The sequence below is a fragment of the Trichoplusia ni genome, chromosome 2, assembly GCF_003590095.1.
Source record: "Trichoplusia ni isolate ovarian cell line Hi5 chromosome 2, tn1, whole genome shotgun sequence".
NCBI classification, from domain to species: domain Eukaryota; kingdom Metazoa; phylum Arthropoda; class Insecta; order Lepidoptera; family Noctuidae; genus Trichoplusia; species Trichoplusia ni.
In genome coordinates, this window is record NC_039479.1 from 19,299,546 (window position 1) to 19,314,445 (window position 14,900).

General features: G+C 36.1%; 2 protein-coding genes across 2 annotated transcripts in view; both read left to right on the forward strand.

Annotated features, from left to right (window-relative positions):
• The first annotated feature begins 209 nt into the window (after positions 1–209).
• Positions 210–11,949, forward strand: LOC113508548 (calnexin). The gene is made up of 13 exons (XM_026891661.1): positions 210–331; positions 588–701; positions 1,780–1,947; positions 2,614–2,763; positions 4,322–4,530; positions 4,791–4,998; positions 6,089–6,209; positions 6,473–6,615; positions 6,961–7,077; positions 7,399–7,539; positions 8,571–8,693; positions 8,901–9,068; positions 9,549–11,949. Exons 2-13 carry the CDS (start codon positions 588–590, stop codon positions 9,615–9,617), a joined length of 1,731 nt encoding a protein of 576 aa, XP_026747462.1. The 5' UTR covers positions 210–331; the 3' UTR covers positions 9,618–11,949.
• Positions 11,950–12,413: 464 nt separating this feature from the next.
• The window catches only part of LOC113501874 (arylsulfatase I), a 7,335-nt gene continuing 4,848 nt past the window's right edge, over positions 12,414–14,900 (forward strand). The window contains exons 1-3 of the mRNA XM_026883177.1: positions 12,414–12,667; positions 14,360–14,523; positions 14,772–14,776. Of these exons, the coding sequence (XP_026738978.1) occupies positions 12,581–12,667; positions 14,360–14,523; positions 14,772–14,776 (256 nt within the window). The 5' untranslated portion in view covers positions 12,414–12,580. The remainder of the gene's footprint in view (positions 12,668–14,359; positions 14,524–14,771; positions 14,777–14,900) is intronic.

Consider the following 14,900-nt stretch of genomic DNA (forward strand, 5'->3'; position numbering starts at 1 on the left):
AGCTATTCAGACTCTCTTTTTGAAAAAGCAATATTCTAAATATCTACAACTTTGTAAAATCAATAAGATTTTTATCTTATACGTCGGAAACTAAAAAAAAACCAGACGTATTTTAATATGGCATTGCATGTGTTTTTGAAAAACATAATTCATTAATATGAACGCTTCGGAAAATTCTCGATCGCTACCTTGACAACTGTTTGTTTTTGATTGGCTGAAAATTTTCAGGAAAATCAAATACAAATTCCTCTCATTGGGAACATAGTTGATTTCTGTGCATCGTATAAACTGTAACGTTCAAAGCAATAAAGTGTAATAAATATATTTCGAGGTATTGCGAAGGGCAATGTTTTTTAATAAAATTTGTTAATAATGGTGCTGTTCGCCCTTTATTGAGGATTTCCGTTATCCGGCTGCACCACACTCTTGCGGTGTTTGAACGCTACATAAAACCATACATAATTTTAATCAAATTAAGTGTAGTTCTCGTAGCATAGTTCAGTCGAAAGATTCCTAGAGTCTCAGATATCGTCGAGGTTTTTTTAGTCGGCCGACGTGTTTAGCTACAGAATAATTAATTTTTTCAGATGGCTTTACTTAGCCGTAAGTTATACCTATTGGGTGCCTTACTGGTATTAGTTAGTGCTGCTGGTGTGGTCCAAGCTGAAAATGATGAAGGAGACGACGAAGCCACCGTGGAGGTTAGTCCTTATAGGTTACATGACCTGAATTACTTACAATGCTTGCTTGCTAGTGTTGGAATCTTTTGTAGATATTGTTTATGACCCAGATCTTTATCTAAGATAGTGTTACAACTACAGATCTGGTTATTTAAGAACTGAAATGTATAACAAAAGACACTCAGCTGGAAAAATAACCTCAATGCATTCAGAGATTTAGGGCTCCGAGGTTCAATCTCTCTACTCCATCATTAGTAGTGTCTATATTTGTTTTTATAAACATATTTTTATCATTTTCTTATTGTTATAAATAAATGTTATGCCAAATTCTGAAATGACAACCAGCTGTACAGAATTGACTTTGTCATGAATAATGCCAAACTTTGATGGACAGTCTGAGACAAGTAACCACAATAGGTGTACTCATATCACTATTCAACACCTAAACATTATTATGGACACCTGTATTTTGGGTCTGATGTACATGCTTTGAGAACTAGGTCTTTCCACTATTTTAAACTAAGCTATTTTTTGGAAGTAAACCAATTAACCGAGAGCTGGATAATACCTATATTTACTGAAAGGAGCAGTTGTCTGAGTTTCATTCATGGGTGCATTATATTTGGTCATTGAAATCTCACTAATGTCCATCTGAACTTGTGAATAAACTGACAGAAAGTGAAACTAAGACAGTCGCTATCATTGCTGTCAAGTGGTTTTGCCTATATCTTTCACCTCTTAAAGCAGTCCTGTTAAAAATGGAAAGACAGTGCAAGGTAGGACGGTGTAATGATAACCTAACCAAAACACTTGAAGACTTCAGACAGATGGACTGATGAACTTTAGATAGCCCAATATTATTGTGTCAATAGGTAGCTCTTTTCACTTGATCTTTAAACTTTTTCAAAGACTTTAAATATTCCTTTTACACCCTTGGTTGAGTCAGAATGACATCTCACTGGGTGTAAAGAGATATACCTGTGTTTGTCTACAAGCTCGTCTACTGTAACATGACCGCAATTTTCATGACATTATTAGAAAATACACAGAGAAATTCATAGAATATTGTTTTTAAATAAATGTTATATCTCTCCCCTAGGTTGTGGAAGAAGATGAGAAGTACCACAGCCCACAAATAAGTCCTGAAAAAGTTTACCTGGCAGAACATTTTGATGATGAAAGTGCTTTTAAAAAGAAATGGGTGAAGTCAGAAGCCAAGAAACAGGGTGTCGATGAGAATATTGCCAAGTATGATGGTAAATGGGAGGTAAGAAACATATTTTAAATTAGAAATAAAAACTGATAATGTTTAATCTAGCCATGAAAATGTAAAATATACAATATAAAAAAATACGAATTTACATATATAATTTCATAGGCATGCAAGATATTATTTAAATAAAAAAATTGTCATCATCACAAACAAATGTTTAGTTTATTGCTATTTTTATAGTTCTGATTTTTAAAAAAATTAGTAAATAGTTAAGTAAATTAGCAGTTCAAGTGACTTATATTTTCGGTTTTAGTATTCATGTGGCTGACTTCTAGTGTTATCAAACTGTACCATTTACATTACATAATTTCATAAAATACTTCTTGGTACATTCACATGTCAGAGTAAATCTTAACAATCGTTCTTATCTTGATTTCCGTAACAAAATCATTTTATAACATTCTATTATGTGTTAAAGTCTCTCTGATTGGTAATAAAAACTAAGTGAATTTGTAATTTTCTACATTTGTGGACCATTTCTGCTTATAATGCACAGATAACCACAAATGTTAGCATGATTAAAAATGCTTGTTCTGAGTCTTTGTTTCTTGAGTTGGTGTCTTTCTGAAGATGTTTTACTTGCCATAAAATAGACTCTGTTTAGGCTCGAGACCGAGAATTGTGTGTATGGTTAAAAAATATATTTTACTCAATTTCTAGATCCAAGCTCCGAGCCGGAAGATCTTCAAAGATGATTTGGGTCTAGTGTTAACCACTGAAGCAAAACATGCGGCCATATCTACACTCCTTGATAGACCATTCGAATTTATAGACAAGCCATTTGTTGTCCAGTATGAAGTTACTATGCAGGTAAAACTATATATTCGTTTTTTTTTACAGTCATGCCAATTATTTTACTCTCTTTTTTTTCTTATTAATAAATATGATATTAGTAGCATTTGGCATATAGGTATTAAAATAAGCAGTTCTAATATATTTCGAAACTATTATTTTTAAAAATAAACTGTGCTGTGAACATAGAATTGAAATGCTACATTTCATCATAATCGATAAAACGAAGAAAGTTCACTTCTTAAACAGAAACTAAAAAGAATTATGAAACATTCTACACCATTAAAAGGCCTTGTAACACATTAGTGGTACAATCGATCGCATGTTAAATGTCACAGCGACATACGAAATCCGACTGTAGGGCTTTAACATAAAGGTGTAATCAAGGACTATGTGTTACCATGTCTGATGTGCTAAGGACTGTACCAGTATGGTAAAAGTTATATTGAGTTGAGTCACTAATTGACTTATCGGCTAAGCATTCAAGCCTATTCATATTTACCACGTAAGACTAGATTCAGACTGGTTTTACGTCATTTTTATGTTATAGAATTATTATATTTGTGTTTTTTAAGCTAATTTACCTAATTTGATTATTGATTCAATTAGGTTGGTTTGTATTTCAAGTCTATTTACAACTTGAAATGTGTTTTGTATTACGCGAGAATGTAACAAAAATAATGCGTTGAAAAGTCGAAAGCCAAAACAAAAAGGTATTGCATCAACCATTTAGACTAAATCAGTAGAGTGGATAGTTGGACGCGCCGGAAGCTCTTAATTTAAATGTATTAACAATTCTGACAATACATTGAATTTGGCTGTGACATATTTTAGTGTCATGCAAATCTCTTTCCTTTGTTGATGATACACTGAAGCTGTACATAAAGTAATAATTTTATTTTAACTGTAAAATATGGAGTTTTCTTATATAGTTTTTCTTTAAAGGAATGATATGGCTACCATGCTCCTAAAATCTCCAATTTTTAGGTGCATTCGGATTTAGTGTTACTTATTAGATTTATTTCTTTGTTATGATATTCAAGAATATCACTTGCAAAACGTACACATTGAAGTAAGGAAAAAACAAATTCACACATTTACTATGTTATTATAAACATTACTGGAAGCTATCCAAAACTGTTTTCGGAAATGCTGCCTCACGTTACTGCTATAAATAAATTTCATCGGCGTCAATATTTTTTGTTTGTTTATAACGGGTGGCGTTAATCACATCCTTTATTTGTGTGTAATATGCTCGTTAAACGTAATGTATGAATTTATGTAGGATTTTTTTGTTGGTCATCGGGCTCAACCCGCTGTTTAAACCCTTATATATACTATCACTGTGTACTCGTCTCTCAAACGAATAAAAACAAAAGATGAACAGATACAAAAATCAAGCCAGTTATTTGTGTAATAAAGCTAATTAATTATTAATCAATACTCAAACTCGTACGCAACATTGAGTTCTATCTAATCACCACCTACAAATTCCTTTATCGATCTGCTAGTACTACTATACCATACGAGATGTTTATTCAACAAGTCATCCAAAAACCGCCTACTAATGTTCCAGGAGGGTCAAAACTGCGGCGGAGCTTACATCAAGCTGTTATCCCGTGGTACGAACACGAAGGCCGACCTCCGCAAGTTCTACGACCAGACGCCCTACACCATCATGTTTGGACCCGACAAGTGCGGTAATGACAACAAACTGCACTTCATCTTCAGACACAAGAACCCCAAGAATGGTACTATCGAAGAGAAACATAGCAAGAAACCTACGTAAGTAGTTCAGTTTTTATTAACAGATTACTTGTCAAAGGACTTTTACTAACTTAACTTAACTAAAAATCATCTTAGTGAATGAATAAAAAAGTTCTATTAAGATTATTAAAACATTTTTCAGGTGTTAACCTCCAAGTAACGGTCGGACAATATTGCCTCAGGATTGTTATTCCTATCTGTTACATTAGTATATACTTGTTAACACCACAATATAGACAAAAATCCAAATATTATAAACAATTTAAAACCTTTTACAGCCAGCGTCTCGATGACATTTACAAAGACAAGGAGCCACATCTTTACACGCTGATCGTTCGCCCAGACAACACATTCAGCATACTGGTTGACAATAAGGAGGTCAACGCTGGCTCTCTACTGGAAGACTTCACTCCGCCTGTGAACCCGCCTGAGGAGATCGATGACCCCAACGACACGAAGCCAGAGGACTGGGATGAGAGGGAAAAGGTATGTGTGATATGAACATGAACTTTGTTGTTAGATTCATAAGGCGCTTTTTGCGTTGTAAAAAGGTTGTAGTAGGGAAAAGGTAGATTGAAGTTTGTTTTTAGTAAAATTGAGGTTCTTAAATAGGCTAGTAAAATAGAATTTAATCTTAAATAAAAGACAAGAGATTTAGATCACTTTTTATGTTTCATTGTGCATTTCATTTGATTCACACGCATCATCTAGTTACCTGCTAGTTTGTTACAGAAAATAATAATAATAATGATTTCTAAAATAAACATTATAAATAGGTAATATAAAACCATAATGATAATAAAACTTAAGTAACCAGTATGACAAGTGTGATCTAATAGAAGTACCAGTTTCATACTTTGTAAGAATAATAAATTATGGGCGTAAATACGCGAGCAGTTTAGTTAAGTTTTTGTGTAATGAGACAATCGGGAGTGTCAACAAAATCTAGACGCGGTTTTTGGAGCAATCGAACATTAACTATTTAATAATGAAAAAACATATTAATAAGGCAAGGAAAACAGCTTATTGTTTTAGAGAACACTTCTTTAGTATAATTTCTAAAAATATTTTCTATACTGGCTCTGTACCTTTCAACTATTCCCATAAATAAAGTCTAAATATATGTGGGTGTCCTTGTACTGGACAACAACTTATTGACTCATATTTAATACAACAAAGAAATTTCATTGAGATTGTACCTGGCACTTTGCCTGAAAAAGGTGATTGTTCTCATAAAGAAATAAAAACAACGGTATTTTATGCACCGTTTTATTTTTAGTACTAGGTAAACACAGTTCAACCTTTTGTCGCTAAAAATTTGAAACTTGAGTCTAGTAATGCGACGATAAGTGGTATTGGTTACCTCGCCCGACCCACTGTGCATAAGTGTTTTGGGTTCGATCCCCATTCAGGACAAGTATTTGTGTGAACCAGGAATGCTTTTTCTTTAGGATTTAGTTTCTTAGTGCAGGAGTGGTTTATAAACCTTAAAAAGGTACTCTATTTATCATTTTGTTAGGTTTTGGCGCGCTCATGTAAACATTCCATGATTTTTTTACAACATTTGTTTGCTTAGATTGTAGACCCGTCTGCCACAAAACCTGAGGATTGGGATGAGACTGCGCCCGCACAAATTGTGGACCCCAACGCTGTTAAACCCGACGGATGGCTCGATGATGAACCTGAAACAATTCCCGGTAATACTTATGAAGTTCTGTAAGGCATATTTTTAAATGAGGCGAAGTCTAACAGTTTAGGGAGACATTTAAATGTTAATCATTTCGTATTTCATAATTTAAGTATTTCCTCTTATTATCTAATGTCAAATGTTATGCATACCTGTTAACTCCACAGATACTGAAGTGCCATAATTTTGTTAGTGTGATTTTAATTATGGGGGTTAACTATGTTAACTGTGTTGTTGATGTGCTTATCATAAATGACATTACACCTGTAACAGACCCCGAGGCCAAGAAGCCGTCGGACTGGGACGAGGAGATGGACGGCGAGTGGGAGGCGCCGCTGGTGGACAACCCCTTGTGTGCGGCCGCGCCCGGCTGCGGGGCCTGGCAGCCGCCCGCCATACCCAACCCCAACTACAAGGTACGCACACACACTCACCTAGCTATGTAGCTTGTCTTTATTACTGTACTAGCTGTTGTGGCCTGCCCGGAATCGAAAATGAACCCAAAGAACATAAAATCGGGATAAAAGCTATCTTATAATGTTAATTCTGGTTATAAAATGTCCATGAACCAAGTTTCGTCTAAATCCGTACAGAGGTTCCTGCGTAAAAGAGAAACAAACATCCAGAACACTTTCCCGTTACTATAAGTCGGATAAAGCAATATAATTAAGTTGTAAAAGTATGTAACCACCCAAATATTTCTGCATACTGTTAACTCTATCCTTTTGAAAAATGCAAACTATGACATGTCTTGTCCGCAGGGCATCTGGCGCGCGCCGCTGATCGCCAACCCCAACTACAAGGGCAAGTGGACTCCGCGCCGGATCCCCAACCCGCACTACTTCAAGGACGACCTGCCCTACCGCATGACGCCCATCGTGAGTACATCAACTGCTTACAACGAGGATGACGAAAATCGTCCATCACACACGTCATCCCCGTCTCAAGGCCCTTTCTCCTAAACTTTAAAGCAGCATCATTAAATCTTAGTTTTTCTGAAAAAGGAAAAATACGTATTTAGTGAGGGAATAAATAAATTTTTACTTTTTATAATCAACTTCTGTTTAAAAACGTTTCGATCTACCCAGACATTTCTTGAAACTTCAATCTTAACTTTGTGACATGTTTCATTAGATGGTAATAATTGTCTATTTAATGTTGTCTCAACCCACTCTCTAACATTATATCGTTATCGGCAGCACGCCGTGGGTTTCGAGTTGTGGTCGATGTCCCCCGCGCTTCTGTTCGACAACCTCATCATCACGGACGACGTGGCCGTGGCCGAGCACTGGGCGCAGATCACCTTCATGCAGAAACGGGCCAAGATCTCCAGGGATTCCGTAAGTTATATACCATACTTGATAAAGAGGTGTCTATTAAAAAAGAGCCAATGAAATACTTAATTCACATATTATGTACTGGTGTGAAATACACCTTGGATTATATAAAGTTTGATGCATCTAGTTGTAAAAAAAGATTGGGTTAGTAAAAAAGCTTTTATCACAATCAAATTGATCACTTTGTGAAGTTAGTAAATTAGTATCTTAGGTTGTTTAGCTGATTAAAAAATTACGTAGCAGAATAACAAGATACCATCGAATAGTATTTAAAACAAGTCAATAAAAGTGACCCGAAAACTAGGTTATTTGTATGGGTCATGGCAGACAGTTACAAAAAATGACTAGTCAAACATCCAATTGAATGCGTAGCAAACCCTGTGGGGTCGCATGTTACGCGCCATGAACTACAAGCCGGGCTGGTGGGCGCTGTACGCGCTGTACGTGGCCATTCCTATCGTGGCCTACGTGGCCTGCCTCGTACGACGCGCTAACGAGGTTACTGCCGTCTTAGCTAGCCTCACCTATTTGTGAAAGCGTATGAGTAGATATACTAAGTAGGTGCTACGAGCTAACGAGATTTTAAACATTTGTAGGAAGAGCTATCGTGTTTCTTGACTGTAAGCTACAAACACCATTCACGTATGATGTTATAGATCGGAGATAAGTGGCTAGATAAAATATGTTTGTAAAGCTATGAGGGGTAATTCCATGCATATGTCTTATATATAAGCAAAATCCTGTATGCACTGTACAGTATGTAACATTCACACATTTTATTTTTATATCTTTGCCAAATTATTTAGTTATGAGAAAGGTCTACGTTCAATGTCATAGTATTGCGTAAGATACACAATACAATCATGTTTATTTTTCATCTAACCAATATTCATCACAGTCAACTGGCAACAATTATATCTAAGAAGGAACTCATCTCAACATCCAACACTAAAACCCTATCCCTCTCTATTCCTGTAGCTATACCCCCTATGAACAAAGTAGTATGCTAGTGTGTAGCCCCGCTAATATTGCAGGACTCTGTGTTCGATCGCGCGATAAAGTTCGCCGGCGAGAACCCCTGGGTGTATGCACTCGTCATCGTCGTCACGTTCATCTTTGTTGGAATCGTCGCCTACGTATGCTGCGGACCTAAATCGGTATGTAATACAAATTTTCCAAGACCTCAATTTAGCAAAATTAGTTAATTATGAGAATAAATGAGTTTGTGACTGATTTTCCATTCAATTGAACTGGATGTTCAGGACAGAATAACAAAGAATCAAATGAAGAATCTTCGCCGAGGAATGGAGAACAAGTTTGGTATCATGTCACAAAGTAATTTAACGCCTCATAATTTGACCTAGGAGTCAGAGTCCGACCCTAAGAAGACTGATGCAGTGGGTGAGGACGACCCTCACTTGTCCGAGGCCGAGGACGAGCCGCGGGACGACAGCGACCGGCCCAGCAAGGCCGACCTCGAGGGACCCGCTCCCGACACCGAACAGGCGGACATCGTCACCTCCACTGACGATGTAAGATCATGTTTAACTACTTTGACCACTTCATTTGAATATCTATATAAGCCCCGCACGATGGTATTGCGATTGGCGGCCATCTTGGTGACATAATCGAACTGTCACATTTATAATAATTATATAATGAATTACCTCCTTAACTCTAACATGTTGATCTACTGAGAAAATCTAAAAAGCTCATTCAAATTTAACATACTTAATGAATATGTAATTAAAGTAATTAAATTTTCACCTGTACTTTTTACGGTGAGTGACGTCTATTACGACCCTATTATTGTGACTAGGTTCTGTCGCAATATCAACGTGCTGGGTTTATAATACACCTCGCGACAAAAGCAAAATGAGAATAGTAACCTTAAACTGGATAGCGCTTTGGTCATTACTAAAGTGTTGTTTCGGCTGACCGATAAGACATGGCGGATATTCAGTGATAAAAAAGTAAGTAACATAAAACTAATATATGGTATTGTGTTGTAGAGCGCTCCACTAGTGGACACGGAGGGCGCCGGCGACGGGCAGAGGAAACGCAAACCGCGCAAGGAGTAGGCAGGCCGGGGCAGCGGGCTGGCGGCCGGCCGGACCGCCCACACCTGCAACACTACGGTACTCTTATGTTGAGCTTGGGCCGCTACTTCACACTATTTCTCATCTACCTATATCACTCTTCATTTGTACTTATTTAGCAATACTGACGAATTTCTACCCAAACAAAAGATCTTGACAAAGTGGTGGTGAAGGCTGCCATAATAGAAAACAATTTGCACTTATTAACTAACTAGTTTAAGGTATATTAATATGGTTATAAGATCACAATCTTTTACCCATGTTGGTATTATTAACCTGACACTGATGGACGAACCAAAGAGAAGTGCAACCAAAGCTAGTTACTAAACAATTTGTTCGTTTCAAATTTACACTAAATACAAGTGAGTAATGCAGTCTTGGATCCACAGCTCAACATAACGGTACAAGGTATTTGCCTTCTTAGAAACTTTCCTGGTAGTTAAGATATATTTAGTCTAATATATAAAAGAAAATTATACTCTTGTCTGTCTTTCTTGTCCGTTATAGCAATATTTCGCGGTATTCTTCTGTCTGAGGACTCAATAATAACTTCTTGATACTTATACAGATGTATTAATATAAAATAATATTCTACTATTTACATACAATAGTTAAAATGTATTAAATAGTTAGTAATTTAATTAGGGCAATAATTTTTTCGAGCAAATAAGGAATAATATGGGTAATGTTGTAAGACCAACAATTTATTTATTTTTTATGTTATGGTAGTAGTTATGATGTTAACTTAAAGCAAGGTGTTATTATTTTGTCTTTCCAGCTATATAATAATATATTCTAAATAATATAATTTCCGTTCTGTACTGCCAAAGAACTAAGCTTCCCTTTCTTTTAGTATGTGACCAATGTAGTGAACAAAATGTTGAAAGGACTCATGTTGCATTTTTACGAATATCGCATTGTCATGTATAGCTTATAATATAGAATTGGTTTTATTCGAGGGCAGTCGGCGACAGAAGCGGTTAATTGAATTTACATCTATTGTCACAACATAACACTTTTGACATCGACTGTATCTCGGAATCATGAACATTGCACGCGTTGTGTGACCATATTTATTTTTGTTATGAATTTCATTCATGAATGATATTTACACTGTAATATGTGGAATAAGTAGTTTAATTTTTATATAATTTTTCGTTAATTCTATGTGGGTTCAGTATAAATGGTTTATCTGTATATAATTTGACGCTTATACTCGGTGATTTTTGTATTGTTTTTGAGTTTAATCCATTGTAAATGATAACATTGAAATGATTGGTGTTTATTACAGACCAGTATTATAAATGAAATAAATCATCTGTTTCTATTTTTACCATCTCATGAACAGGATTAATTTCTTAATTGAAGATTTATAATAGTAATTGTCTCGAGACTGACAGGAGATGAAAGGTACTCAAATAACGACAATGATCACCGTGTAATGTGAATATACAATTCTAAATCTCATTGTGAGGTGAATACTTTTTACATCCATTTCTTGTACATTTAGTGAGACATGGCTTGTTCGTTGCCGTATTGTAATATAATTTTCTTACCTGAATGTTCAATTTATTATTATTTTTGTTTGGATCGTGCTCATGTGTCGTATATAAATATCGAATGTGTGTGTTAAATAAAATAAATACATAAGTACAAGTTTTATGTTTGTGTGGCTTTGCTTTCCCCATAAGTAGAAAAAAGAAGATACATAGAACGTATTTGCACCCTGTATACTGTACATCATATCATTGTGTCCATCACGCGACGTTTATTTCCAGTCTTCGGAACTTCAATTAACGTATCTTAAATCTTATCGAAACATCTGAAGCTATGTTAAAAAGTCTCTGTGCCAGCTGGTAATGGGTAAAAGGTAATAATTACCACTCTGTCATGGTTTTAGAAAGTAGTAAGTAGCCCACAAATGTTCGTCATTAGGCAATGAGCACGATCCAGAGTTGGACTCACAGCGTTCGTCATTCCAGAATTAAATGGAAAACTATATCAGTATTGTAAGGCACATGCATGGACATCACCGTTTGTACTTTGTACGTAAATTAACAAGGAATCTTAATGTCGCTAGCGTACATTATAGGAGAAAAGTAACCTATTTTTCTCTGTAAATAGCTCGGTAAATTATTTTCTTCTCGTTTCGTTATGCATTTATTTGCTGTGAGTCCAATTAACCTTTTAAACAACGGTTGTTTAAGGCAGCTGTAATATAAATGGTCTCCACGCTTTTAATTTTCGTAAGTACGTGTGTGATACGTGAAGTTATGGACTGTAATTTATATGAAAATAAACTGAATTATTTGTATATTTTGTTTTTCTTTAGATTTTAATGGTAATTTTTTAAACCTGCCTAGTGCCTGTGTATTTGTAAGGAAATAACACTTTTGGTCTGAACTCTCGCTTGGTGTATAGATCAGATATCATAGTAAATTATTTTATTTATCCTAGCCTATCCTATCCTATGTAACTCATTTAATAAAAACATATCTCTATAAAAACACCTTGATTTAGGATACCTAACAATGCATGTTAAATTATGATTAGTTTATTAACATAAAACATTTTTATTATCTACCTTCAATTAATTAATTTGACACAAAAAAATACCTACAGCATTGGGACACTTTCACTAAATTAAATACAAAAAAAAATCGATAAAAGCGATGTAATCTGTCGATAGAGCCAGAATATTTCAACCGCATTCTACTAGATCTCATAAAAGTCCGTTCTCAGCGAGCCCTTATCTAATCGAATACAAATACTGTAACACAAACACTATCGGGTGTCAATAAACTGTCCGTAACGTGTTTTCTATGAGGGTGACCCAAAGCTAAATCAATTACTATAAGGATGTACCTAACATTAGTATGCACCGGTTCTCCAGATAGCCTAGTTTAGTCCCGAGCGCTCATTGTTCGTGCGAAAGGCGTCGCGGCATGTTGCTCGTCTCGTGTGTGTTGGTGCTGTGCGCCGGCTTGGCCGATGCCAGGCCGAATATTGTTTATTTTCTAGCCGATGATTTGGTAAATATTTAGATTTTATTCAATACTTATTTCAATTTATATCCGGGATTTTATTAGGTAATTTTATAGATATTTATTACATGCATATGTAATCCTTTAAAAATATATTAATTTTTCTTCTAAACCAATGTTTGGCTACTTTAGCGATTTCGGAAAATCTAAACATTATACCTAACATAAAAAAACCCTTACATTGAGCTGATTTTTGCACTGCGAAGGTATGCCGACTTAATTTTTCGAAGCTATTTTTTATATTTCACATCTACGTTATTACGCATGCTGAGTAACTGCATTGTAAATACATTATTCGCACAATGGCCATAAAGGTCACGTATTAAAAAAAAAAAACAAGGCAAGTGGGAACCGATCACATAAATCTTCTTCATTGAATTTGTTACGACATGTGAAATTGGACATAACATAGCGGCAAATAAGACTCGAATGTAACGTTGAAAGCACCGCTTGTTTGCGAATATCAACAGAACTTAGTTACTAAGTGGGCAGTAAAAATATATTTTTATATTTTATATAGCCTGTTTTAGATCCCACTGCTGGGCAAAGGCCGCCAACTTTCTCTGCCGTACCTCTCTATCTTTTGAGATTTCTGATTACGTGCGCCTCGTATATTTGAATAGATCATCAAAGCACCTTCGTGGTGGTCGACCTCGGCGACGATGTCCTTCCTCTGGCGTCAAGTGGGTAACGATTTTATCCCAGCGCGACGGTCAGGCTGCATTCGCGCGACGCTCACTTCAGCCTGGCTGTTTTTTCTCCGACATCTATTACTTAGTTTGCGTTATGGAGCGCAGTGTGGTGTTTCGAACTCGGTCCATTAGTTTAACTCCTAGAATTCTGCGCTTAACCGCATGGTAAAAAATCTTGAGTTTGGACTTCTGGTGCTCTGTAAGTGATCAACTTTGAGCACCGTAGGTTAGGACGGGTAGGACGCACATGTCCTAGATAAGCTTCCTTTTCAGTGTTACCAATTGTTAAGCTACCCTTTACGTGACCCAGAAACTTTTCCATGCATTCTGTATCCTTCGCTCTACTTATTTTCCCTGCCGGTTCTCTAACGAAATAATCCGGTCCAAGTATAGATAAATATTCATCGACATATTGCAAATCCTGTCCGTCTACCACTACCCTAAGTTTTGTGCTTTTGGTCATCATACTTGTTCAATAAGATCGATGTAGGTATATGTGTGGAATATTTATGGTATGTAAATGGTCTGTTGTAGAGCAAAGGGTTCAAAACCCTGCTTGTTCAGGAGGTTGATAGAGATTTAGTGCTGGAGCAATCAGTGCCGTATTATCCATAAGGCACTTTAGGCCAGTGCCTAGGGGCCCACCACTATGTGATTAGGGGCCCAGCACTCCCGATAAAAAAAATGTGAAACCACGGTAGAAGCCCACATTATTGACACCATGCAAAGCTCGATAAATTTACTGAATGAAAATAACTTGAACCAAGGGGACCCCCGCTCCTTTGTTGCCTCGGGGCCCCTGGGCCCCTAGATACGGCCCTGGGACCAATACTGTTTTATAATTGTGAAATGAGGCTTAGGGGTCTTATGGTGGTAATTTAAAATATCAGCCTTATCAAAAAATAAAATACAAAAAAATACATTCTCCTAGAGCGGTTATTATTTATTTTTTTATCATGGACTAAATTGCTTTATGTTTAAATTCAAGGGTTGGAACGATGTGGGTTTTCATGGCTCAAACCAAATACCGACGCCTAACATCGACGCCCTTGCTTACTCGGGTATCGTGTTACAGAACTTTTATGTAGCACCTGTATGTACGCCTTCTAGATCTGCCTTGATGACAGGGAAATATCCTATACACACTGGTGAGTAAAAATCATGATTTATCCACGACTGTTTATCGCCAAGCCCAAGAAAGTACCTTGCTAAGTAAAAACTGTAGGTAAAGCATTCACATGTATAATATATATATACATATTATGTATAAACACCGAAACAATGAATTTGTGAATTTCTATGCATATGAATAAAGTAATCGTTTAAATTACCGGAGAACAAGAACGCTGACTTACTTTCCAAACTGCATCTTCTGACCACTATCAACTTTTAAACATTAGGTTTTGTGAATGAGATTTATATCGACTATATCCCACGGTATTCGATGACTTAGATATACATTACAATGGCCCATAAAATCGTCTTTACGTGTTTTGAAAGACAGATTGGACAGTTTCATCCATCACACG

Coding starts and splice junctions, on each gene's coding strand:
- LOC113508548 (XM_026891661.1), top strand. CDS start 588: ATGGCTTTACTTAGCCGTAAGTTATACCTATTGGGTGCCTTACTGGTA. Junction 4,531..4,790: donor AAACATAGCAAGAAACCTAC/GTAAGTAGTTCA, acceptor AACCTTTTACAG/CCAGCGTCTCGATGACATTT. Junction 8,694..8,900: donor TATGCTGCGGACCTAAATCG/GTATGTAATACA, acceptor AATTTGACCTAG/GAGTCAGAGTCCGACCCTAA.